This window comes from Meleagris gallopavo, chromosome 21, assembly GCF_905368555.1.
Source record: "Meleagris gallopavo chromosome 21, MGAL_WU_HG_1.1, whole genome shotgun sequence".
Classification (NCBI taxonomy): Eukaryota; Metazoa; Chordata; class Aves; order Galliformes; family Phasianidae; genus Meleagris; species Meleagris gallopavo.
This window is the reverse complement of record NC_139424.1, coordinates 6,978,663-7,006,008: the sequence shown is the minus strand read 5'-3', so window position 1 is coordinate 7,006,008 and position 27,346 is coordinate 6,978,663. Positions and strand designations below refer to the sequence as shown.

At 51.5% G+C, this 27,346-nt stretch overlaps 1 protein-coding gene across 8 annotated transcripts; it reads right to left on the bottom strand.

Annotated features, from left to right (window-relative positions):
* Positions 1-83: 83 nt before the first annotated feature.
* On the bottom strand, positions 84-27,346 carry RPH3AL (rabphilin 3A like (without C2 domains)). 8 transcript variants are annotated; one of them, XM_085241031.1, is made up of 9 exons: positions 27,099-27,346; positions 22,813-22,896; positions 21,890-22,033; positions 20,799-20,928; positions 17,683-17,769; positions 11,540-11,714; positions 6,873-6,980; positions 6,578-6,709; positions 1,619-5,415 (listed from the first exon to the last, which is right to left on the bottom strand). In XM_085241031.1, the coding sequence occupies exons 2-9, from the start codon at positions 22,887-22,889 to the stop codon at positions 5,303-5,305; spliced, it is 966 nt and encodes a 321-aa protein (XP_085097157.1). In that variant the 5' UTR covers positions 22,890-22,896; positions 27,099-27,346; the 3' UTR covers positions 1,619-5,302. The 8 variants fall into 8 exon arrangements, with proteins under 8 accessions (XP_019477563.2, XP_085097157.1, XP_085097153.1 ...); XM_085241027.1 differs by lacking the exon at positions 27,099-27,346 and adding an exon at positions 26,798-26,870; XM_085241030.1 differs by lacking the exon at positions 27,099-27,346 and adding an exon at positions 26,713-26,731.

Genomic DNA, 27,346 nt, shown 5'->3' with positions numbered 1-27,346 from the left:
GCTGGAGCCAGCCGAAGGATTTGGAGAGCATCTGCAACCTGGGAATGGGAAAAGTGCTTTCCTGTCTCAAGAATGGTAAACAGTTGTTCCAGAGCCAAAGCTTTATTGTTTCCAGTAGTAAAACACTACATAAAAGTTGTAAGGGAGGGAGATGAGAACAACAAAACAATAAATGCAACGCAAACGGAGTAGACTGAGCACCATGCACTGAGCCCTTCTTGCCCTCTTTGAGCCAAGTAAAAAGACATCAACTGGTGCAGCTTTGGGATAATATTCCAACCAGAGCTACAGAATACAACCAAGAGAGTCGCAACAAAGGGAAAGGAGAACTTGAAAATAGAAATGACACAGTGGTGAGTGTGTTCAGTCACAGTGGGATGGGGCCAGGTCATGTTCTCCTGGGCTGGATCCTTCCCTTAACTCACACGCAGTCTTCCTATGGATGGCAGAATGGGCTTGGTGACCAGGGTTAGCAACCACTCCACTTGGAGCATCCCTCAGGACAACAAGCTCATCCCTTGCTCTCTTCAGCACCATGTGTTGAAACTCATGTCCAGGCATTTCTCTTCCTGCAACCTGTGTCACCCAAAGGCTTTGCCTTCATTTACCAAAGAGCAGAAGCATAACGGAGGAACAGTTGGAAGGACTTCCCCAGTAACATACCATAGAGTGTTAGCTGGAAAAGCAGTAGGGGAACAGTGCTCTGCTGGACCATATTCATTTAGAAAGAAAGTCAAGGATTGATTTCCAATCTCCTGTTATAGTATTCCAGCACTCGATCTCATTTATCTTCATACTGCAGCCATTTGTAAGAGCATACACTACATGCACACGAAGAGCCCAGCAGCAAAGGAGCACTGAACAAAAGAGTAATAACCAAGGGAACAGGTTGACATTAACAGGCATGAATTGCTTTTAAATCCATGACTGAAGAGGGAACTTTTTGGAATCTTTCGTTTCTTCAGCAAAACACAGGTCAGATTCAAAGCATTTCATAACAATGCACAGACTCCTACTTGCCTAGAGTGAGCTTTTGTTCAAGCCTTTAAAGATCTAATTGCTCTAGAAATGTCAGGTAATTTGATTTTTCTCATCAGCCAGGCCTCGGAGGGAAATTGTCCATCCCAGGGAAGTAGCAGGACTGGGGCAGAGCTCTCAGCCTGACTCACTGTGACACCATCACTACAGCCAGGTGCTCGAGACTGCCAGGAAAAAGGCACAAAGCAGGCCCCTGTTTGTGCAGGAGATCACAAGGTGTGCACGTGGGAGGAGAATCTGCAGAGCTTAATGAGATAAAATAATTGGAAAGCTTTTAGCTGATTTGGGCAGCCAGCTGGGGGTGTGGGGGGTGCTGTTCTCCCACCCAGAGCTGCATTGCCCGCAGTGCAGGGCATGATGACCAGTGGGCTCACTGCAAACTTCACCATGCCAAACCAGAAGCAGGGCTGGCCTCGTGGAAGTCCCCATTGGTGCCAGGCAACGTCCGTAGTGAGGCCTACAGGAAAGGGCAAGAGTTGGGTTCAGGCAGCTCAGCTCCATCTTCACCTCTGTCAACAGCGGGTTCTGCTGTGGGTGCACCGTTTGCCTTCAAAATAAAGACAAGACTCATTCAGATTGGAAGAGACCTCTGGGCTTCCCATGGCCCACCCCACCATGCACAATGACCGCAGTCCTCAGTGCCACATCCCCATGGTTCTCCAGGATGGGGGCAACCCCACCTCCCTGGGCAGCTGTGCCACTGCATCACAGCTCACCCACGCTTATGTTCCAGCCCCTTCACCTGCTTTGTTGCCCTTCTTTGTGTGAAAAGGAGTGGAAGGACTTGATAAAAGTTATCTGAGATTGCTTTTAGTTCCTTGGTGCCATTTTAAGAGCTTCCTAAAAATAATAATAATGAAGAGAACGTCTGTGCATCATTACTCCGCACGCTGTCAGCAGTCAGAGCCCATTAAACTTTATTAAAGAAAGAAAAGACAGGCAAATTGGGAAAGGAGGAGAAAGAAAAAGCAGTGCTGATGGGGCTGGTGTTCTGGTACATCACTCAGAGCAGACAGAAATTCAAAGGTCAGCCCTAGAGGTTTCCAAACAGCCCCCACTGAGCCAGCCTTGCCCCAGCTGGGCCAGGATGTGAGGGGGGTGGTGGGCACAGGACAGCAGGGCTCATGCATAACAGGATCATCCAGGTTGGGAAAGACCTCTCGGATCCCCAAGTCCAACCTCACCCCACCTTGCCCCCTGACCACAGCTCTCAGTGTCACAGCCCCGTGTTCTTAACACCTCCAGGGATGGGGACGTCACCACCTCCCAGGCCAGCTGTGCCAACACACCACTCCTCTTTGGAGACGTTTCTGCTAACATTCAATCTGAGCCTCCCATGGCACAGCTTGAGGCCATTCCCTTTTCTATATGCGGCCCAAAGGACCCTTTTCTGGGTCGAACAGGACACAAATTATGCTCGTTCCAGGAGAGACAACCAGGACTGCCTGCAAGAGGCACAAAAACAGGAGCTTCATCTCCAGCTGCAGACTTCTTTCCAGATATATTGAGTGAAAGAGACAAGAGAATGAGTCTTTGTCATTCCTCTATTTTCAAGGAAAGAGCCTTCATTTAAAACTCCGTGAAGAATTACAGAAATGGTGAAAGTAATTTATTTTTTTTAAGCGAAGAAAGGCTTGAGAACCCGACTTCAAGGCGAGGCTCAAAGCAATGGAAATGTTTTGGTTCTATCACTGGAAAATGAAAACATTTTAATTCCTTAAAACGTGGGAGGGGGCACTGGCTTCTTCTGAGGTTCCTATTTAGCAGTGCATTGTACCTAAAGCAGAAACCCTGAATCACTTCCCAGCTCTGTCACTCCTGGAAGACATGTTTTATTTATAAATACAGCGGGATCGTTTGGTGCTCTGCAGCATCGATAGGGGAAGGCAGAGACAGCTCAAAGCTTCTCAGGCATGAAGGCACAATTCAGTTTTTTCCACTTGTGGAAGAGGGACAGCTCATCCTCAGCAGCAGGAAGGCTCAAGCCCACAACAAAGGGGCACGAGTGGGGTGGGAGGGCAATTAAAGGGAAAAAAGAAGCAACTTTCTTGCCAAGCACAGGAAAACAAAAGTCACCTCCCCAAAGACTGCCACCAAGAAAGTCATTACAGAAATTACTCTCTCATTCGGAGCCTAATTAATGTGAGGACAATTTTGTGGGTTTTGTTGTTGTTTTTTTTTTCCCCTGCATGGAATGAAGTAGACCCAACAAAGTGAAATGTTACCTCCTCGTCATCCCTGAGGGAGCAAACCAGACATCCGAGAGACAGAAGAGAAGGCAAAGAAGATGGTAATGCTTTAAACTTCAAACATGGCCTGAGAATTCCCTGTCACAATAACAGAGCAGCTCTGCCCATCTCCTGCCTTAGCAGCTTGCATATTTATGAGCCAGACTCGAAGCCAACCCCAACCAAGGAGGCACTGAGACGCAGAGGGAGTAAATGACACCACCTCCTTCCTAAACCAAATCAGTTCCTGAAAGATGGAGCATAGATCTCCCCCACTGGATAAGTGCTGGAAGTTCTGGGCTGTGCTCCCAGCTCCACGCAGAGGGATGGCACCCCGAGCTGCAGCTTTGGTGCATGGAGAGAAGGGCTCTGCTCAGAGCCCCTGGCTGCCTCGTTTCTCTGAGCCCACCTGGCTCTGCCATTTTTGCTCAGCTCCCATACGCTGCTGCTTAACTTGGCTCTGTTGAACCGCCAGCTGCTGCACCTCTCTTTAAGTATTAATGATTTAGACAACATATTGGCACGGGAGCAGAAATGGAGAGAATGTGATTTGCACTCAGATGCGTGCTACTAATTAGCTCGTCTTGTGGCTGCTTTGCCACATTGAGGGGAAGTACAAATAACACCTTTTCCAGCCCCGCCGCCCAAACTCCCTCATCTTACCCTGTCCACAGACCATCTCAGTGCCACAGTGACCACCAGTGGGATTCACCCACTCCTCTGAAAGTGCCCTGCACTGGGACCCACCAAAGAAGAACTGCAGCCAATCCCCTGTGCTCTTAATCAGCTCCCTGCAGCAGCCAAGCCCCAACCCAAAGCTGTAATCTCCATTAAAAGCTCTCCGTGGGCTAATGAAATCCATCAAAATATATGGCTGGTTTCTTTGTTTAATGCTGTTTAATTTTCCCTTTCGTTAATAAAAATGTCGTAATTAAGAACAGGGAGGCTTTTGCTCTTCTCCCACTAAGGGAACAACACATCAACTGCGCAGCTGAAGAAAAAGGAGTCTCTCCCCAGCCAGGCAGGAGCAAGGAAGGGGAAAAGGGAGAACAAGCATTTCTTATCTGCAATTTTCCTTCTCTTCATGTTAGCAGTCTGCTGCAAAACCAGTGCACGACCTCCCCTACATCCATCCACCCGTGGTGCTCAATGGAAAGGAAGACAGGAGCCACAGAAAGAAGAAGAACAGCCTCAGAGCAGGCACAGTGCTTAAGGTTGGAGGGCACCTCCGGAGGTCTTCACCTCCAGGAATTGGACCTTCACAATGAGAAGAGACAAGAGGATCCAGAAAACAATGCTTCTGAGAACAAGCAGTAAAAAAAACCCAGCCTTTGGCAGCTCCTCAACTCACTGCTCTCTTCTCCAAGTTTGGCTCAAGGGCTGAGGTTGCCTAAATCCCAGTGCAGCACTGACAATGAGTCACTCCATGACAAAGCCCAGACTTCATTATCTGCCTCACCAAACCCCAGCCGGAGCTGGAGCACCATGCTGGAAACCTGCAGAACTCTTCCTAACAGCTCCTTGTCTTCCCTTGGCCGTGTTGGCTGTGTGACCACGCTGCTGTCTCAGCCTTTGGGCCTGAAGAGCTCAGGACTGTGCTTGCAGCATCACTCCCTACAGCCTCGGGTTTAAGGGTGCTGACTGGTTCTGCCACACGGTGCTTGAAAACAGAATGAGAGCAGAGGTGAGAATGAGAAGGAAGAAGAAAATCACTGCCAGAGCAACACCTGAGGTGCTAATACAAAGCAAAAACTGCTCCCCAGATAGCACTACAAAGTTTCAGAGCCAAAAAGCAACAGCAAGATCTGCCTTTAACATCCTTGTGGTGCCACATGGCACAAGGTGTGATGCACCTCCACCTGCAGACCCTGAGCTGAGCAGCCTCTTTACAGCAGCTGGGACATAAACGGCCCCAGCCATAATGAAGCTCTCCACCAATATTCTGGTTGGTTTAACCTTCTCCTCAGCAGGATGCCCTCTGCATCTCAAGGACTGTTTTAACTGGACTCATGTGATCATCACAGTTTTCAGGTTTTTTAATGTACATGCATGTTGCATGGCATTTTAGCTCCCTCCTGCCAGCAACGAGAGATCCCACTGAAAAGCACTGATTCCTCCTGCCAAGCTTTGCATAAAAGGGCTTTTATTCCTGAAAAAAAAAAAAAAAAAAAAAGGTATTTTGTGCCTATGAGACACTGTTTGCACTGTCATGGCCAGGCAGCAGCCAGCTCAAGTAGCAGGAAAGCTCCAAAGTGCTGAACCTTGTACAGATAGCATCCAGAACAGCCATCACCTGCATCACAGCACAGCCACACAGCACCACGAAGCAGTACATCCATACAGAGCCCTCTGTTCCACAGCACAGTCCACAGATCAGCACTCCATGGGAACCTAAAGCCAGCAAGGGCTTAAAAATAAACCACCAGTCTGGAGCAGCATTGTAATCCAGAGGATGGATGGAGCAGAAGCACCACTCATCTGAATTGCTTTGCAAGAAAAACAACAACAAAAAAACCCTAAAATTAAAGAGAACTGCAAATCTCTGAAATTTGCCTTTCAGTTGAAGGCTATTCCTAGCAGGCAGCGTGGGGAGGGGAACCACAGCTCCATGTTGCACTGAAGGATAAACCTGCACTCTCTAATCCAATTTACACCCCAACACATGCAGCACAAGAAGGGCTCGAGAACAAAGCAGTGGCAGCTCACAGAGTGCAGGAGCACTCTGGAGGGAGCAGTGCTAACTGATAACTTAAGGGGTTTATGGAATACATTAACAGGAACTGCAGAGAGAGCACATTTGCATCTCTTTCAGCTGCTCCAGATCAAATGTGATGGCAGCTCTGCTCTTGCAGTCACTTAATTGTTCCAAGGTTGTCGAGGGGGAAAGGTGTCTTATTTTCCCCCCCCCCTTCACTGCAGAGCTCTGGAAGTAGCCATGCTCAGCTTTAAGAGCTATGTAACATTAGGAAGAATTTCCTTCAGTCTCATAAAGCTGCTGGATTTGTGCTCTGCTCCAGTAGCACTCAGCTCTGTGCAGATGTGAGCTCCTTGCAGGGAACTGCTCGAGGCTCCTGGTGCTCCCTGGGCTGGCTGCAGGAAGCTCCAACCCTGGGCCATTACTCATGTTGTGGAATAGGTTCTGCACAACAGGAGGAGGGAAGGAGTGAGCTGTAACACCGTGACAGCGCCTGCCACCAGCACAGCAGGGAGAGGTGATGCCAGGCCACAGAGCTGCACCTTGCAGAGGGCTCAGCTTAGAGGGATGGCAGCCCCCAGTCAGGGACAAGCCCCACGGGGGATGCTCTGCTTACCTGGGCCTCTGCCGCCGCTGCTGTCGTGCCCATCTGCAGCCTGGTCACTATGGCAGCTCTCTCCCTGCCCGCTGCCTGCGCTGCTGTGGCTCCCAGACACCCTCATGGGCCGGCCGGGCTCCCCGGAGAGCACTGTGGGACACAATGGAGAGAGGGTGTTTAGCAGGGAAAGAAGCAGATGGGGCCAGGTCTTAAGGGAGCCACCAGCAGTCCAACCCATTGCTGCTATCTGAGTGATAACGGGCCAGCCCCATGCAGCCAGTAGCAAAACCCACATGGAATGTTAGCTCCTCACCCTGTCCTGCTTGCTGCTTTCCTCCTGGAGAGCCTTTTGACCCTGCAGATGAGGGCCTGTCCTCCTGGCTGGAAGAGCTGAGCTCCGAGTCGCTGTCGCTAGAAACCACTGTGAGAGAGATGAAGGGGGAGGAGAGGAGAGAGACAGTTATTCACAATGTTCATAACACTTACCAAGAGGGTGCCAGATGGATCCAAATAAAACACGAACAAACGCTGACTCGCTGATCACATCTCCCTCTCTAAAAGCAGCACTACCTGCAGTTCTTCCACAGCTGTTTGTGCTTCCTTTCAAACACCAGGCACACTTTTTCCAGATGATTTACAGCTCAGCAGCACACACCCTAGCAGTGCCAGCACCTGCAGCAGGTGCTCACACTGCCAGTGCTCCCTCCTGGTCCCATCCAGGATCACAGGCAGCACACACACTGCTCCCACTGACACCAGAGAGTCCCTTCCTGCTGCAGTTTGCAGTCTGATCTCAGTGATCTGTTCCAACCTTAATAACTCTATGATTGCATGCTAAAGGCTGTGCTGGGTAGAAGGGAGGGTCCTGGCTCCACAGCAAGAGGATTTACAGTTGGTAATTCAGGCTGCAGATCCAGCCCTGGGCTCCTCCGAGCTGCAGAACCACTGCAGAGGCTCCAAGATCTATAAGGAAGGCCCCAGGTAAACACAAAGCATATCAAACAAGAAAACCCCACAGCGATGACACGTAGAACCCAACCTTATCAGCCCATCCCTCTCTGCACGCTGCCCAGAGCTACATTACTCATAGGCCCCCCCAGGCAACGGCATCTCCTCTTCCTCAAGGAGACTCTCCTCCTATTCCAAGTCTCTCTGTTTCCATGAATCCCAGCCCTATTCCCGCTGCTTCCCATCCTCCATAGTTTCTACACAGGCTGACAGCTTCATTTAACCAGACACAACCCCCAGACCAGCAGCTTGCTTCCACTTCTCCATGCTGTTATGTGAGCACCTCTCCTCCTTACCTCTCCTCCTTACAGATAACTGGGCTGCCAGCTGCTCAGTGCAAAATGAGAAAGGTGTTTCCCAGCAGCTCCTGGGCTTTGCTAACAGCCTGATCTTAGAACAGAAGTGCTGAGGCCAAGGATGGAGGTACTCACTTTGCCCCTGCATTGTGTTACTGGTACAGCCTGGATTCACACTGCTGCAGGGCCGTGGGTGCAAGGGTAGAGGCATCAGTTCACCTCTCTCCATCAGCATTAAACTCACTGCATGCAACCTGCTGAGCTGCAAACCCTGTACCACAGCCCAGGGCATGAGGGCTGCTATTCTTCCCCTTGCACAAGCTGTCCAACACTGCTGCCAAGCACCTCCGCTCCTGCGTGCAGTCAGCAATCTGTACTACACAAAATATTTTACTTAAAAAAAAAAAAAAAAAAGTGTATTAATACTTAAAATAGAGCTTTTCCAGAGTTACCATCTCTGAGGATATTAAAGCAGGCTGCCAGCGTTATTGCAAACTGTGATGGATGTTGTGCTGATGTGCAGCTCCCTGTGCACGGGGTTGCTGTGTGCTGGGGACAGGCTGCTGGTGCCCTACTGCCAACCCCACAGCACAGCCTCCTCCTGCCCCCAAACACTTCACACCAGAGCAGCACTAGCAGAGCCCTGGCACAAACAATGAGTGTGTTTCCATCTTGCTGCTACAAAACCCAAATCCCAGCTGCCAGAACCATTCCATTGCCCTGCTGCACAATTCTCTTGGCACTCATAGAGTCACAGAACTGTAGGGGTTGGAAGAGACTTCTGAAGATCACCCACTCCAACCCCCTGCTAAAGCAGGCTCCCTACAGTAAGTCACACAGGTAGGCATCCAGATAGATCTCGACTCCAATCCTCTTTTTTTTTTTTTCTTTTGCCCCAGAATTCACAACACCCATTGCTTCCCAACAGCTCCTTCCTCCGTGATTCTTTTAAAAAATGCTGGAAGTCAGGATTTATTTAGATAAGGCCCCAATGAATCAATGGAGGTGACTTTAGCTGCCTACCCTTCTGCCACTCAGCAGTTCAGAGTGATCCAGCACGAGAAAGATATTAATGACAAGGAGGAACCTGCATCACAGGAGCAGCCCTGCCCGCTCTCGTTTCCTTTGCTCCCAATAGAAATGTGTTTTACCCACTGCACTGTTGTTTCCCTTTAAGGTAATTTTTCTCCCAAAGCTCCCAGACCTTCTATTGGCACTTCCCAGAGCCCAGAAGTCGTAAATCTGCTCTTCCAGCAGTTGCTGATATATCAATAAGAGTCATTTGATGGCTGTACTTATAGAAAACGTAACAGATTTATTCCTCTCCATCTCCAGCTGATGGGAAAAAAAGCTCATAAAAATAATAATAATAATAAAAAATCCTAAAAAAGCCAAAATCCAGCTTGCAGCAAAAGCAATATCCCCACAGGGCCGGGTCACTTGTGGAACAACTCCCTCCATCACACAGCTCAGCCTCCAGCAGCACAGGGAGCAATGGGGACAGCTGGGCTGGGAAGGCAGCACCCAGAGAAGGGAGCACTAAGTTGGGGTTCAGCTCTTGTGTTAAATGCACGCATCTGGCATGAGCGTGGCTGCACGCAGTCCTTGTGCCAAGCAGTGCAACGGCTTAGGGATCACGCTTCCTTATTTTCCTATTTCCACGCAGTTGCTTCCCATCCTCCTGCAGAACTCAGAGCTCAGAGCCCTGCTGCTGGCTGCTCCCCGTCCCGCCTGACCCGGTGCAGAATCCCACCCACATTCCACCGCATGGAGCAGAGCTGCTCCCCAGCACCAGAAATATTCCTGCTATTCTCCCCACGACAATACATTTGTGCCTTAACTAATAGCAGGGTTCCCATGGCAACTGCTTGTTTATTACAGAAAAACTCAAGGCAATGGCAAATCCCAGCATTAGCGAGCGCGAGAGAAATAATGGGTGTATAAAAATAAAACTTCTTCCTGGTGGGCTGGCTCTGCTCCCATTAGGCACATTCCTGCAGTTCCTCAGTCCTGTGCAGCAGGCACAGTGGGGAGTTCCTGAACCCCTCAATGATTACTTCCCCAGAAAGAGGCACTTAAGTGTCGTCCTGCCCCTGCTGAAAGGCTGCATGTGGAGGGACATCGCTGCTCCTCTCTCCTGGGCTCGCCAGGGGACATCATATAACCGTTAAGGTTGGAAAAGACCCCTCAGATCCCCAGGTCCAACACCAAGCACCCCGCCATGTACACTGACCATGTCCCTCAGTGCCACATCCCCACAGTTCCTGAACACCTCCAGAGATGGGGATCCCAACACCTCCCTGGGCAGCTGTGCCACTGCAGCACCAATCTTTTTCCTAATATCCAACCTGAGCCTCCCTAGTGCAACATGAGGCCATTACTTCTCCTACTGCTGGTTACACAGCTACATCACATCCACATTGAGAAGAAAGCCTGCCCTGCTCATCACAGCCAAAGAGCAGAAGTCCCAGTTCTGGCAGGTGCAAAGAAGAGGTAGAATGTACAACCTCCCAGCTTGCATATCCCAGGGATGAATTACAGCCACCAACATCCTCTGGAAGCCATCCAGAAGATAGGCAGCCTAGGAGAGAAGGGCAATAAGGGAAAAAAACACCATAAAATAAACCCATAAATCAGTATTTAAAACAGCAGCCAGCCAAAACTTGTAGCACAGCAAGAAAGACATCTCAACACTCACACCAAAGCTTACCAAGGGCAGCTGTGTTGTCCCCACCTGCACCTGCCAACATGCATGGGAAGGCATTCCCCCAGAACAAGGCTCAGCTATTACTCAGGACAAGTCTGGGCTCCAGATCTTGGACTCGTGGTGTTTTCTTCATCATGTGCACAGAGAATGCCTCATCAATCAGTTCATTTGCTAAAACAGCCCCTTCCAAGTGTCTCCTGGAGGGAAGCACAACCATCTATTGTTGATCTAATTTGCCTTTAATTACAAAAGTTACAATTGGGTTGGGAGTGCTTTCCTAGCTGGAGCCTAAAAAAAAGCCTTGTAAACCTGATCCTCCGGAGCCCTGTCTATTAAAAGGTTATTTCCCCCTGCAACACTGATAAGATTTAGCTTGATGTGGAAGAGCGTACGCTGTCGGTACACCAGAGAGGTCTTCTCCAATTGAAGGGGTCTAATAGCAAAAGACAGAAGGGGAGACAGGCCAGCCAGATCTGTTAATGCACACCAGCAAGAAATGAAGAGAAATCAAAGCAGACTGGCAGCAGCTTTAATTCGGCAGCATCCATCCACCGCTGTGCTAATGACCCTGAATGCTCAGCTCCTCAATGCCGTGCTGCTTCCCCCCAGCTGACTCCAGGCACAGCACTGGAGTGGGTGTATGAGCAATGACAGGGCGGACAGATGGAAGCGAGGGGGGGGAAAGGCCCTACAAGGCAGTGCTGTGAATGGGATCCGATAGGGCAGCGATCCAAGATGCCACATGTGATACATCGGTCTACTTCAATCAAGGTCTACCTCAAAGAACAAGGATGGGAGTGCTGGAGCTGATAAATCTTCAGGCTTGTCAGTGCTCCGGCCCCAGCCCTGCACAGGGCTAAGTTAATCAACAGCTTTTCCAAAGTGCACGTAGAGAACAACTCGGCTGCAAATCTCAGCCCCCTCCCAAGGCCTCCACTCTTCGCCGATCTCGAGGAGCACACGACCAACCTTTGCCCCTGGCCCAGGTGAAGGAGCGGCCCGTCCCCACGCTCCCTGCCTCCAGCACAGCAGCCTCGCTCTGCCAGGGCTGCGAGGGCACCTCACCAGCTCTGCTGCTGCTCTTCAGAGGTGTGATGTACTTGGGCAGCCCTCTGTAAAACCATGCGCCGGACCTCTTCCAGACCTGTTGGAGACAGAGACACAACCGACACCTGAAGCCATGATGAACGAGTGCTGCACCTAACGAGCGTGCCTGAAACCCCCCAGAACAAGAACACTCAAATAATCTGATCCTGCGGCAGAAAGTGAGCTGAGAGAGCTGAACTGTAATATTTCTTGTAAGAACGCCCTCTACTCTTCAACTGAGTTTTAATGCGGCTCATGATGAAAATGCTCTATTAAGTCTATTTAATACAAAGCCTGCTGAGAGCCAAGAGGAAGGGGAGAAGATGGCAGCTCAGACAAGGAGAAATGGTCTCCAAAAACCTAATTCTTTTGTGCCTTCCAGCAGTCTAATAATAAGCTAATGAGGCAGCCAGGGCAAAAAGAAGTTAATATTACTATTTCATGCAAGGGGGTAGAAGCCTTGTACTTCTGTTCAGAGCAAAGGAGATCATAAAGGTTTCTACTTCAAGTTCTCAAAGCATTTTATATGTAGCATCAACACGATGGCAGCAGGTACAAATGCAGATATCCCTAATTACAGCAGTAAGTTTGCAGCTCGCATTTTAACCACAGGGCTTAATCAAAGCAGAGGGCAGCGACAACACCTGGCGCTCACAAACAGCTCTTTCAGCACAGGCACAGAAAGCAGAGCACTGCCATCACCATCTCACTGATGGGAGATCACTCAGCAGATTGCCTGGTTCCTCCTGCAGAGCCATCAACACAGAGAGCTAGAATGGTCGGGGTCATGAAACCCAGGTGAAAGCAATGTGCACCCCGAGCAGCGCGGTGCTGCAGGAGGACGCGCGGTCCCTGCAGGGCAGTGCTGGGGAGGAAGCAGCCTTTCTTGACAGTTGTTATCCGAACAGACCTTGCAACATCTGTAATTTAATTTGAAGCACTGGAGAGACCTATTATCTCCAGGCGAACTACAATTTCAGCAGAACATAAAACCAATCAGACACAGCAAGGACTGCGGTAAGGAAAGGTTGGTCACCCCCAGGTTCTCCCATTACCCCCAAAGCGAGCCCAGCTAGAGAAAGAGTTCAGTCAGATACAATACAACACACCCAGCTCTCATCCACTAATACAACATCGATTCTGAGCGTACAGATTCACTTCTAATATTTCGCTCTCATTACAGCACTACTGAAGTTGTTTTGAGATCAGCTCTAAAATAGCTGCAGCTTTAGGGAGATGCTCTCCCCTGCAATAACTCAGCACATTGCTGCCTGTAGGTTTCCAGCACAACCCCCCCACAACGACACACGGTTCCAGTGCTGTTCTGCACTTGGGCACGCAGGTTGGGTTCAGCCTGCATCCATCACAACGAATCGATGCTGCTGACTGCTCGTGATGCTCGTTTCATTGATTGCCACAGTGGCCCAACAGCAAAGCTCCTACTTGATTTTAAATTAATACATCTATAACGGTGCTTTGGAGTCCTGTTTATTAGCAGGTTTGCTCTTTGCAAGGAGAAGAGTTTTGCACTCACCAGCCCTTGACAGAACAAAGATGTGCATCAGTGCCACCCCAACCCAGGACGCAGAAGCCTGGAGCACAGAGGATCTTTCCTGCAGTGGTTCAGGAGCAATCCTGCTGCTTCCCAGTCAAGCACAACAGAAATCCATGCTAAGTATCGACTGCCTTCAGGCTGCTGTCCTTCTGCCTCCCCTGACGACTCATCTACCCAAAAGCAAAGCATGGGGAAGAGGAATTGCTCGAGCCAGAGATCCTCTCTGCATTACTTTGAAACATTCAACAGCCATGACAAGACTGGAGAGCTCAACACGTTTTGTGACCCCAACAACACCCCCATCACAGCTGCACCAATCCACCAGCACAGCCACAGGATGAGGCTGCATGCTGGCAGTCAGCAGCAGATGCACATTTTATCCAGCACTCTCAGCACAGCCTGCAAATGGAAAATCACCAGGTCCTGCTGACACCCCGCTCAGGGCTCTGCAGAACTCTGCTTTCCCCCTCCTCTGAAAACAAGGGTACTGAACAAGCTCCCAACCAGCCTTCAGGTTGCCATACACCACAGAATCATTAAGGCTGGAAAAGACCTCTAACAATCACCCAGTCCAACCACCAACCCAACCTCGCCGTGCCCACAGACAACACCCCCAGCTCTGCAGTCCCCATGCAAGAGGGAAGCCGCTGCTGTGAGTTCCTGTGGGCTCTCTTAGCAGAACAAAGCACACTTGCAACCCAGGAGGACACAGTTGCCATTGCCCTCACGCAGCACATCCCACCCACCCCGCTGCCACAGCCCCAAAACGCAGCAAACCGCTGGCAGGGAGAAAGAGAGCGCGCTCCTCAGCCTCGTTATTTGCATTCATCTGCTTTTCCATAACACAGAGCTTTCCAATTACATTATTTACAGCAATCTGTTGTCAACTCCCACATTCGGCACTTGAGGATGAAGAAAATTAAAAGGCGGTGAAATTGTTTGGAGCTTTGTTTCTGGAATAGCAGAACGCGTTTCACCTCCGACCCCAACGCTCCGCCAGCAGCAGAGCCTGCCGTCCTCCAACCATTTATCATTCCTCTCTCAATCACACTCTGTTTTTTTTCCCCTGTGGCTCTGTTCTAAGGACACTATTTTGAGTCGACCCACTTGCTGCCGCCCCCCAAAATAACACGGCAGGCTACTGATGAGTCCTCTGAATTGCAAACAGGTGCACATCCACTCCATCCAGAGCTGCCCAAAATAAACGCTCCTCTCCATCAGGTTTGTTTGGCCATACCAGGCAGGAATAACCCTGGGCTATGTTGCTTTATGATGTTCAAAGTGTACAAGGGAAAAGGGAAACCCTGGGGGCAAAAGGGGAGGAGATGGCTGCTTGTTCCAGCACAGCAATCTTCCTTTCCTCTGCATGGTTTATTTTCATAAACCCAGAGATGCAGCCAGCCATGAAAATGTCATTTAGCAAAGGAGAAGAAATTAAAGGGAAAATGAAGCAAAGGGGCAAATTAAAACTTTAGCAGGTCCTGAGAGCTGACACGCTCCTTCACATTTGATGGGGTTTAAAAAAAGCCATCTCCCCCCACCCTACTTAAACTGTTTTCATTATCACTACAATTTTGGATGTGTCAATTCAAATGTAAATGTGTACGAATGCTTCCAAGAGGGTTTTAATTACGATGATAGCATCGCTAATTATGGATATGAAAAAAACCCATATATGAAGCGGTGGTTCAGCGAGGTGCTGTGCACAGCCTGCTGCTATCAGCCAAAACATGCAGCAAACAATGCATGCCTGACCCTCTGCATTCGGTCTCCAGACAGGCAATGGAAGGTGCAAAGCCAAGAAAGGCGATGCAGCACATAGGGAAGAAGGAAGGTCCTGTCCCTTTGAAAGCAAACATAAAATGGATGGAATTTGCTTCTTGAGCAATACAACACAATCTGTGGCAGTGATAGCTCTGCCACACTCAGAGGATGTTGCAAAGGAAAATGCCCTGGAAGGACAAAAGTGGTTTTTTTTTTCTTTTTTTTTTTTTCTCCAATGGATGTTTCTGCAGGCACTGGGACAAGCAGTCTCTGCAATAGGCTGCTCCTGGCTTAGCTGTGGCTCTGTCTTATTTCAGAGGTGTCTGTGCCCCTGGGGATGTTCCCTTTGCCAGCAGGCTCTGCCAGATCCCAGCATGGTGACTATGCAGAGCTTTCTCTGTGCAAGCACACACCACACCAAGCAGCTCCAGTGCTACCCAGTGCAACGTTTTGCTTCTGGATGACTGGGATGCAGGCAGAATCCATTCATCACCTCCACTCTCCAGAAATCAAACTGTCAGAGCAACTTGGCTCTCACTGCTATGCAGCACAGCCTTCCCAGTGGAGGTTTTCAAGGAAACAAAACAGCAAAGAACACTTTGGAGCTGCTGAGGCTGAGATTCCCAATGGGATGTGCGGGCATCGAGCACTTGACTCCCACTGAAAAACTGATGTAAACAACAGCCTGTTACATTGGTCTTCACTTTGACCCAGGTCACACACTGATGGTTTAATCACAACTGAAACCAGCACAGATTTTGTCCACACAACGAAGGAGCGAAGAAAATTACCATGTCACTACATTTTCACTAGCTTAAGCCAAGCCTACACGGATAAATAACAAGACGGAGGGATGAGAGCTGCACGCTTTGGCTGTTAGCTCATGTATGTGGACATCCAACACCACCACCCTGCCTTCACATCCTGACTTGTTCCAGGAGATCAGCTCCCCACATTGGTCTCCAGAAAGGCAATGCAAGGTGCAAAGCCAAGAAAGGCAATGCAATGCAGAGGGAGGGAAGGAGGGAGGGCCACAACCTGCTCCCTCGGTGCATGGCAGGGGCTAAAGGGACAGCTGCAGTCCAAGTGGTGGGATCACCTACCTCAGAAGGGTGACAGCGGCTTGCTAATGCATCACACGACCCCAGATGTTTTTGTGGGCTCCTGTCTGGATCCCGGGACACAAAACTGGGCCAATAACCCCTCACCACGCAACAGATTCAAAGGCCAGACAGAAACAAGACTCTGTGATCCCAAAAAGCAGGTGTCCATCTGCACTCGTTGATGGCAAATATAACCTTCGGTGACAAGTGTAGCCAAATGGGTTTGGTCCAGAGCAGATGGGAACACAAGGCAGATCCAGATCACAGCAACAGACAGAGACAAGGAACTGGTGGTGAACACAACAGTTATTCTGCATGGACTCTGTCCTATCATGGCACCCAAAATGGCTCCATGGACAAGCCAGGCCACTGCAAAGAGGGAAGGAGACAGACCCGAGCTGACCTTTGAAGGAATCAGAAAAAGACAGACGAAGCTGAGGGCTGTGAGGTAAGATGTGGATATGTTTGAGGCTGTCTCAGGGGGAAAGTTCCATCCATTTTCATTAGAGAAGCACTCAGGCCGTATCTCTGAAGGTTACCATACCCTGACACGGCCGCACATAACACTGGGTAATGTTCTTCTCTGTCTGTGGCTGCTCATTATTTTTATAAGAAAGTGGAACAAAAGAAAAAAGAAAAAAGAAAAGCAATTATACATTGGAGAGCGAGGAAAAAAAATATGAAAAGAAAAAATGAAGTAACTTTCAGTTCCATACCCGTCTCCCAGCACAACACGGAAACTGCCCTGACCTGCCACACTTCAGAATGGCCATCTGGATTGCACAACATCTGGATGAGTCCGTTCATTAAGCAATTAGCAGCACCCAGGGAGCAGGATGCCCTTTGTCTGCCCCAGCCACGCTGCCACGCAGCAACCAAAGGTGGGCACAGCCCTCATCCTACCTGCACAGCAGCTTTCCGGGTGCTCCCACACAGATCATCTCCTCGTGTTTAAAACCTGAGCTCTGCCACACTCCCACAACTCCTACAGAGACATTCTCTGCCTCAAACACCTGCAGAAATGATCTCACTGCACTTCAGAAATTGACGGACGGGTTTCAGGAATAGCTGCACCGGGCGGATGCTGAAGGACCACGAGGGGTAAATCCTCCTGTCGTCACCAAATTCAGCAGCTCCATTGCAGAGCAGCGAGCCCTGGGGCTGGCTGGCAGAGGAGGATGAGGCAGGCCATTACTTCTGGCAGTGTAAAGTCAAGGATGAAGGATATAGAAATGCAGAGACCTGCATTAGAAGTCTCACACGGCGGCGATAGGATTTTACAGGCGGGTTTGTGGAGGGGGGAAACTGAGCTGAAAGTTGCAATTGAGTCATTTTTAGAGGGACAAATATTGCAGATGCATTAAAGAACCAACGTTAGCCAGGTTTATTTGCATGGAGCCAGAAGGAAAACAGCGTGGCAGCAGAAGGCAACAGCCTCTTTATAACCACAGTAGGAAAACACCACAAAGCAACACTCAGGGCATTTATTCCCCCCCATCCCATCACAAACTGTCACCACCCTGTGCATGGCCTGAGCCCAAAGACCCCATCCAAGCCTCCATCCCAACGCAGCCCACGCTCTCTCAGCACACTCTGCATTTTACCTCTCTCTGTTCACTGCAGATCTTGCACAGCCAAAGAGGACGTTTCTGGGCTCCAAAGGTTTCGATGCCACATTTGGTGCAAACTTTCTGAAAGAAGGGGGGGGGGAAAAAAAAAGGTGTGTAAGCAACACCCCACGTCCATACAGCCCTCACCAGAGGAAGGCTGAGAAGCACCTGCCCCACCAGACCTGCTCTAATGCGTTCCTTAAAGTAAATAAACATGGCACAGTTCTATTATTTCCCCTGGATAAGTGCATCCAAAAAGATGCTTCGGGGGTCCTTGACAAAGGCAAACCTACAGCACAGCCCTTGGCTGCGGGCGAGAACGGAGTCGGACAGCACAAATCAATCCTCACAACCTACAGACACTCCCAGGGCTTTTTCCTTTTTATTCCTCCAAATCCTAAAACCCAATCGCCGTGGTGAGGAAAGCAGCTGCAACCAAGCACAAAACGAGCACAAGTTTGTGCAAAACCATAAATCCCCTCCTCCCTTCCCTACATACAGCCTGAAACCCCCCGGCTTCCCCTTGGCTTCAGCAGCTTGGCAGTATTGATTTGTGGCTGCCGAGGCAGCGGGCACGGATGCACGTTGCCTGAACAGAATGCTTGATAGCAGCACATGGCAGCTTATTGCTGCACGAGGGAACTTTCACATCTCCACCAGCATTATGAGCCATTTACAACCCCAATCACCTCATATCATCTAATGAAGCGGATGTTTATCAGGCTTGGCTTGCAGTGGGGAGAGAAATGGGATGAATTCTTTGATCCTCACAGAGCAAAAGCTGCTCACAGCCTGGAAAGCAAAGCCTGGCTAGCAAAGCCTGGCTTAGAGAGAGTGGATGCCTGCGGTGCTTTAGGAAGGGCAGAGGAATAAGGAGCAGCCTAAGTGCTTTGGTGCACAGATATTCAACACAGTGCTGCCCAAGCCAACAAGTGCGGGCAGCAAGTGGCACTGCAACGATCATCTTCGCAACTACCCCAACTTCTCCCCTTTTCAAATCAAAATCTGAGGGAGCACCTCAGCCATAAACACCCCCTCAGATCCCATCCCTGCATGTATAGGACATTCAAACGCTCCCTCTAGCGGGAGCTTCCAAGTGCTTTTATTCCCAGCCATAAATATTGAAACCTCCAGCACATGAAGAGGGCTCTCCTCCTCCCTTCCTTGCAGCCTAGCTGGAAAACTGAGTGTCACCCACAGCCTCAGAAGACATAAAAACCAAGGGCAGTAAATACAGCCTTATTCCTAATTAAACAAGATAAAGCACTTTCTTCTCCTACTTCTTTTATATGTGTTCCTGATACCCTCTGCATGGTAAACTGCACATTATGCTCTAACTACTGCTAATGTTAACATGTCTGTGTTAGCAAACATCTTTTTCTTGCCATAATGCATTTATTCCCAAGGTAATAAAAAAACAATATTAAAATCATTCTTCATTTTGACCCATAAATGCTGAAGCAGGAAGTGGCACTTAGAAAATCCATCAGGCAACAAGAGCTATAGAGCCCCTGTTCAGCAGAAGGGATTCGTGGAAGGTAAGTCCTCTGCTGCATCTCAGATGTATCATTACAGCAGTCCCTGTCATTGGGCTAAATGGGCTGCAATGACTTTCCAATGAGATGGTAAGAGAGCAAAGCTAGCAAGAAAAATACCGACTTATAAAATCCATAGCTTATAATGCTAAAACTGCATCAGTGATGGATACTGCTGGGCTGGGGATGAGCTTTAAGTACCAGCCCACTCTGCGTGCTCTGCTGAAGGGTGGACTGCTGTGGGCTGACACCAAAACAGAAAGGGGACGAGCCCAGGGCACCCCACAGCTTTTGCCTCCATGCATCAGTGCATGGGGCTCACAGGGCAGAGGTTAGCAAGTGCTGCAGCAACATGACCTAGCTGGCTTCAGGTGAGAGCAGAACGGCCACGGGAAGGAGGCAGGAATACGGCACATCCTGTTATTCTGCATGCTTGAAAAGCAGGAAGCAGCCAGCCGCCTCCTGTCTGCCCAGCAGCCCTTTATTCTCCCCAGGCACGTCTGCACAGAGCCCACGCTCCTCTCCAAGAGCTGTCCTGAAGCTCCCCTTTATGCCAGACCCTTCGCACCTCAGTACCTTCCTGCTGCTTCCTTTCCCAGCCCTTCCTATAAGATTTGCTTTCCTCCCAGCTGAGGACCCAGGGGTTCAGAACTGGGCGTTTGCCACTGCCTTATGCCTGATCCTGTGCATAACCCCAGCCTCAGCCACTTCTGAAAGCAGGAGCCAGCAGACTCAGTCCAGCAAAGGCAGCAATGCTCACAGCAGCACGGATGGAGTGATGCTGGCACCTTGCAGGAGCTTCTCCGTCACAGCTGCCCAACATGGAGCTCCCAACACATGCCAGCGCATGGCACAGGAACAAGCTACACTCAGAGCATCCACAGGACATCTCAGTGATGGGGTGGGTGGCATAAGTGAGTGTCCCCCTAACTATAGTTCCCCAGGGATCCTTCCATCCACCCTAGCAGTGTGGCACCCACGGGGACCCTCACCACACTGAGGCAAAGCCACTTACAGAGACATCTCCCCTGGCAAAGATGGCCTTCAAGTGCTGGAGAAGCAGCCTCTCAGCAGAGGGAGGATCAGGTGGTTGCCTTGGAGATCATCATCTCCACGGCAGTGAGGCTTAACCCCTGCCTGTCTGGGATCCCAGGCAGCAGTGCAGGGTGTGAGGAACACAGCAGTTTCCCCTGCATGCTGATACTCCAGCATCTGTACAGCCTACCCACCAACACACCCCACCACCAACACACAGGGCGATTCGCGTGTCAGGGTCAGGAACTTCACACTAGTTTAGAACATGAATCATAGTGAAAAAGACTTCTCAGATCCTCACGTGCAGCCCCAACCCATCCCCACCATGCCCACTAACCACGTCCATACGTGCCACATCTCCACCTTTCATAGGTCAGGCGCTCCAGGATTGTGAGCAATGAGGTAAGCAGAGAAAACCTTACAGCTTGACAGCACCGACCCAGTTATGCAGGACAAAGATAAGCCCACAGAGTGATCCATCTCTCCACTTTCACAGAGCCCTGCTGGCTCCAGGCAGGATCCCCTGGTGAGCAAACCCACCTTTTTGCAATCCTGGCAGAAAACCGACGTGCTCCCCAGCAGCCCCAGCAGCTCACTGCACAGCAAGCACTGCGACAGGCCGTTGCCCATCGCGTTCTTCCTCATGTTCTCCAGCCGCTCCACCAGGCGTCTGGTAGGGAACAAAGCCAAGTGGAGGTGATTCCAGATCTACAGGAAGAAGGCATGCCAAGAACCTGCGGGTGTGTGCCCCGCTCAGCCTCCCCTGTGGGATTTTGGGCCTTTTGCTGGGACTGAACGTGCTTTCGCTTCAGCCTCTGTACTCAAGCATTTCCTCAGGTTTGTTATTAGGAAGTATTTTGCCTTTGGAGGAGCGGTGCTGCAGTGGCAGAGCTGCTCAGGGAGGTGCGGGAGTGCCCATCCCTGGAGGTGTTCAGGAACCGTGGGGATGTGGCACTGAGGGAGGTGGTCAGTGGGCACGGTGGGGTGGGATGGGATTTGGGGATCTGAGAGGTTTTTCCCAGCCTGAATGATTCTGTGATTCTATGAGCTGGCTCCTGGTCTCCCTGCTTTGGGCTGATTGCAGACCCAGCTGAGGCCAGATCTCCAGCAGGACTGAGAGCAAATAGAAATCTACAGCAGCAAAAAGGGAAAAGGTGCCAGTAAATGAAATAATTCAAGCTAACAAACCCCTTCCAGAGAACTCAGCCAAGTAGAACACAAACCCATTCACTGCTCCAGGCAAAATCCCACAGGGCTGCTGCTGTAGGCAAGGGAAAACCCGAGCGTGCTGCCAGGGATGGAGCCGTGCTGTCCACCAGCAGTGATGCAGCTGCACAGCTCTGCACTTCCCTGAGCCCATTCCACAGCCACTGCCTCAGCAGCTGCCTTATCACAGGCTGCATTCAGTGGCACTGAGTCAGTGGCTGCAACCACAGCAAGCCCCAAAGCTCCAGGAAGGCATGGGAAACCATCTTCCAACCCTCCCAGTGTTTGTTGCCTCCAAACAAGCAACACGGCAGGGGGAAAATGAGCTGAAGAGATGCTCTAAGGGCTGGAGGCTGAGCTCAGACACTGGGAGAGCTGCACCTCTGTCTGCACTGTTCCCATAGGGAAGGAACAAGCAAAGGTACCCGATGCGCTGCTGCTCCACAACGTCCAGCTTCTCCGCCTTGCGGATGACTTCCAGAATGACCTCAAGCTCCTGTGGGCTCAGAGCCTGCATCTTCCTCTGCTTCTCTGTCTGGAACGTGTGCACTGACCAGCCTGTCTGGAGCCTGTGGGGAGGGACAGACAGAGAAACTGAGCTGTGAAAGCAAAACCCAAGCCTTGCCATACCAAGTCATGCCCACCAACCTCAGTGCCACACCTCCACAGTTGTTGAACACCCCCAGGATGGTGACTTCCCGTTTCCCTGGGCAGCTGTGCCACTGCAGCACTGCTCCTTCAGAGAAGAAATTTTCCTGTCTTTGCAGCAATGGGCACGGATGCTGGGCACCACAGAAGTCCTCAGCAGACTGCAGCACACAAGGACTACCTGCACTGTCTTCCTTCCAGCGTCTGAAGCCTTTAGGAACTTCCCTCCATGCCTATGTACAAAGCTGACATTTCTCCTTGGCTCGCTCGGAGCTTTCACAACTCAATTAATTACCATTTAGTAGGAGCTTAGAGGTCACCAGCTGAAGTCAGGGCTGCTGGCAGAATGCAGGGCACTATCACACCCGGCTGTTGTAATGAGGCACTCAGGTGGAGGCAGAAGCACTCAGACAGACATGGAACGACCCATAATTTTCCAGCAGCTGACCTCAGGGCTCAGCCAGGAGCAGTGGCAGCGCCAGAGAAGCAAAGCATCCGAGTAAGAAATGCAATTCTGGCACTTGACTCATCTCCATCCCTTCATCTTTCGATTACGCAGTCATTTAACTTCAGGGGAATATAAGACCAAGCGACAAGACCCTAAAACAAAAGAGCCCTGGGGGCTGCTACCAGCTATACAGAGGGTGTATATATACAGCTGCAGAGGTGCTGCTCTTCCCTTCAGCCAGCTGGGACTCACTTGGCACGCAGAGCCAGCTGCCGGTCATTGGGGCACACCCAGGGGCCCGTCCCACTGCCAAAAATCGTGTCAGCCATGGCACACCTGGAAGAAGAAAAAGCACCGTGAGGCACAGCCGTCCCAAAGCGATGTCCCAGAGGCGACCCGCCGGCGTCACACGCCTGCAGACAGCAATAAAAGCATGCCATCATCACCATGAAATACGCGCCAATAAATAGCTCCTAACGCTGCACCGAGACAAAGCTGGGAGCTGAGATTTTATGGCGCTCTGCAAAAGGCCACGGGCTGTCAGATCCGCTGCCATTTTTCATTTCAAAGCCAGAGAAAAGTGTTGTTTGCTACGATTCTCTGCCCCGTCACCTCCGGAGCCCCAGCACTGCAGTGGCTCTGAAGGACAGGAGGACGCGGCGGTTGTTGGGTTTTCACCTCTTAATGGGGGTAACAAACAAAAGCCCACGCGACAATCAGCACAAACAGTGGCAAGTCGCTCCGTTCATTAAAGCTGCCACTGTAAGAGCCAGATATTTATAACACAGCCCACAATAGCAGCTTGTTTGCATGTGCTGGAGGCAGCACCTCTCCCAGCAGTGCTCCTCCTGCGCTCACACCGGCACCCAGAAGGGCAGCCAGCAGATTTCAGCGCAGGCACTGCGATGCACCGAGCCTTCCTCCCGCTGGATCAGCTCCCTAATGCATACATTTCCAGGTATTAATACTTACCTTCCCCAGAACAGACACATGCCAGCTTTGAAACCATACCTGCTGAGCAGAGATAACGCGCTTAATGCTGTTTGGCAAACAACACATCAGATCCAACAGCAGCGAGTCCCACCACCTGCCAACCGCGCCGTAATTCCCAAGAAAACACATGTTCCAGCCTCAATTCACAGCACACTCACCCGGCGCTGTGGCTCTGCGCCTGCACCCACGCCTGCTGCTGACACGGAGCTTCCGTGCCAGGCACAGAGCCCTGCAGCACACACAGCCTTGGCCCTTTTATAGCAGCTGCAGCTCGTGCAGATCGATCCAACCCTGCGCTGCAATCAGTCCCGGCACAAAGTGCTGACCTGGGCTGCACAGCACCTGGCGCAGCTCATCCTGAAGGGTCAGCTCTAGATCACAGAATGGTAGGAAGGGACCTTTAAGGCCATCTGGTTCAACTCGCTGCAAGGCACAGGGACACCTGCAGCTCCTTCCGGAGCTCAGAGCTGCTCCAGCCCAGCTTGCCCTCCCACTTAGGCACACGTGGAGCAAAGCACAGCCCATGCACCACAGTGCCCAGCACCTGCGGGTGCCTATCTGGAAGTCAATCCCAGGACAGGCACTTTGCTGTGCACACAGGGTGGGAAACAGCTGAATGCATCCCGCCCTGCTCTGCAGAGCTTTACCTGCACCAACAGGGCTGAAGGCAAGTCAAAATGTTGCAGACGGCTCTGCACTTTGCCTCTGCAAGATGCCCAGTTGGATGCAAGTGAGAACACTATGGGACTGTAGGCTCTGCTGGGGGGGAACAGGAACAGTAACGGGGTTGGAAAAAAGGAACACGTATGGCCACAGGACTGATGACACCAGAATGGGGACAGCACAGAGCATCCTCCCTCTTATCTCTGTCCAGGACACTGAGTGCAGCACAATCAGCCTAATCAGAAACACTGATAGCAGAACCATGCCAGGCTGGGGAGTCATCTCCATGGTCTGCAAGGGAGTTCTTTCCTTCCCATCATCCTGTGACCTGCTGAACAGCCCTCCACCTGTTTGCTCCTTTCCCTATGATGGAAGAAATCAGGCGGAACAAATCCTCATTAAAGCTGTGTGCACCTGGCTGCGCTCAGCAGTGAGCCAGCAGCATGAGGGGGGGAAATGTGGAACCACACCACTCTGCAGCTCCAATAGGGAGCGGAGAGGAAGCAGAAGCAGGGCTGTGCTGGTGACAACCCTGCAATGTAGAACTGGAGGTCCCTTCCTGCTGGGCAGCCTGAGGGATGCTCCAGGTTCACATCCTCCTCCTCAAATGGTGACTACATCACAGCTAAAGCTGAAAGGTTTTGCTGACATTGAGCTGCCTGCAGGTGCCCACAAAGCATGAATTCCTCACAGCCCTGCAAACACCACAATGCCCTCCACAGACCCATCAAGAGCTCCCCAGCCAGTTTTCACGGCCTGGTTATTTCAGTTAAGCAGCTCGCAATCTGTTTTAATTTGTTTTTATAGGAAATTAATTAGGCAATTATTTTTTCTTTTAAATACTTTAAAATGAAACAAAAACGAAGCAGTGGCACAGAGCTGAGCTCCTGCTCCCCAGCTGCTGTAATTACCTCTCCTGCTCCAACTCATGGCTTCTGCCAGGACCACCTCACACATCAGTGCCACCCCAGCCCCACATCCCTTCCAGCCACTCCCCCAAAGACGTGTTGTAATTACTCTCTGCTCCGGCACCAGGCCCCATTATCCCCATAACCTTAGCAACTGAGTGAGCATTTGTTCCCGTTGCTATGACAGAGGAGAAATGAGGGAGATAAGGGCACCAGGCTCCATCGGTGCAGGACATGAGGCTGTTTGAAGGCAACGAGCGGTGTGACTGTGCCCAGACAAGCACCAGCCTCAATCAGGGCTTTGCTGCTCATACAATCACAGAACCATGGAATCATTAAGGCTGGAAAAGACCCCTCAGACCCTCGAGTCCAACTCCCCACCATGCCCACTGATCACATCCTCAGTGCCACAACCCCACGGCTCTAGGACACCTCCAAACAGAGCACGTGGGGAATAAAACAGAAGGTTCCCAGCTGCTCCCCAGGCACAGCAGCAATGGCAGAAGCCCAACTACATTAAGACAGCGCTTATTAAAGACATTACAAAGCAAAATGCCCTGCAGGTCTATGCCAGTCCTGGGAGGGGGAAGATAAAATCAGCTCTACAGGAAAACCGGCACACGGTAGCAACGAGCCTGTATTAATGAGAGGCACCCATTAACGTGGCTGCTTGATATATGGTGAGCCACAAAGGAGCGGGCTCTGCCCAAGCAGATCCACTCACCCTGCAACCTGCAGTGCAGAGGAGGGCAGCCAGGTGGGTCTGCCATTGTGGGTCCATCCGTACCCACCCAGCCTCAGCCCTGCAGGTGCTTTGCTTGGTGCATGATTCATGCTGCTCAGCTCTTTGACTCACGTTCTGGAGCAGCCTGACCTGGCACAGGGCTCCAAGAAGCAAATTAGCATCTAAACGGCCAATTAGAGAAACTAATTTCTCTATGCTGATGCACTACCCTGCTCAGGAGGCCTGGGCAGAACCTGCAGCTCCAGCTTCGAGTTTCTTAGAAAGAATTGGACGCAGTCAGGAAAGACAGAGCCAAGGAACCGTGTGCCATCCCCCGCGGTGACCTCGCACGAACCAGGAACTGTCCTGCCAGCCGCTGGCTGAGGCGGCCACGGGCACTGCCGTGAGGAAATGCCGCCTGAGCATCCCCGAGGTCACACATCCCCGCTGAACGCAGCTGCCGGAAACTCCCGGCCCCCGCCGGGGCGAACAAGAAGGAACCGCGGACTTTGACCCAGAGCTGGGGATGCGCGCAGACCCAACGCCCCGGGACGGGCACAGCGCAGCACCCAAAGGAGCAGCAGCGGGACGGGGCCCGCACGCGACCGCCCTCGAAGCCCATCGGCCTCACGGGGAGCGCTGCCTTCGGCCCCGCACCTCTCGCCCGTTCCCCAGCCCTCCGCCGCTCCCCCCCAGCCCCGTGCACGTCACCCGGCCGCGCTGCAGGCGCACTCGGCAGCAATTTACGGGACACCCTCCCGCCCTCGGAGCCTCCTCCCAGCAGTAGCACGGGGACCGGCACCCCGCCCATTCCCCGCGAGGCTCCGCCCGAAGTCCTGCTCCCAGCGCCGGGCTCAGCCCCACCACCCGCGGCTCCGTCCCCTCCCGGAGCCTCCGTCCGTCCGTCTGTCCGTCCGTCCCCGCGGGACAGCAGCACAAATGCACGCACCTGCGCCGCGCCGCTCCGCGCGCCCCCGCGGGCACAGCGCCCCCTGGCGGCACCTCGCCGCTGCACCGCCCCGGAGCGGGGCGGGGCGGAGCTGCGGGGTGCGACCTTGGAGCCGGGCGGGAGGTGGAAGGCACCTGTAGGGGACGGAAGGGGAGCAGGAAGGGAAGTGAAGGGGAAGGGAAAGAAGGCGAGGTAAAAGGAAAAAGAACCGAAGTAAAGGAAGTGAAGCCAAATAGTAAACAAACAGAACCAAAATAAACCAAGATTACCAAAATAAACAAAGAGAAGGAAGCGAACCAACCTTACAAAGCTCTGAAGGGCGGAGCGTGCTGGCTGTGTGTACGACTGGGAAGTGGCACTGATGGGGCTCTGTGCAGAGCTCTGGGCTCGGATTGGGGTCAGAAAATCGGATTTTGTCACAATGAAAGGAATTCATGCCAACCTGGTGGCAGGAGGTGCATTGCTTCAGTAAAATGTCACCTGTGCACGCTTTTCCAGCTGCCATTGCAGCCCTCCATCACCAAGGGGTTGAGGGAATGGCAGCCCCAT

What these genes read in the sequence shown, in the direction of transcription:
- RPH3AL (XM_085241024.1), bottom strand. Translation starts at nt 23,009, where the DNA reads ATGGTGATGATGGCATGCTTTTATTGCTGTCTGCAGGCGTGTGACGCC. An exon ending in GTGGAGCAGCAGCGCATCGG is followed by an intron (nt 20,929 to 21,889) that starts GTACCTTTGCTT and finishes GTTCCCTACCAG; the next exon opens with ACGCCTGGTGGAGCGGCTGG. An exon ending in CACCTGGGCCAGGGGCAAAG is followed by an intron (nt 6,981 to 11,539) that starts GTTGGTCGTGTG and finishes TCTCTCTCACAG; the next exon opens with TGGTTTCTAGCGACAGCGAC.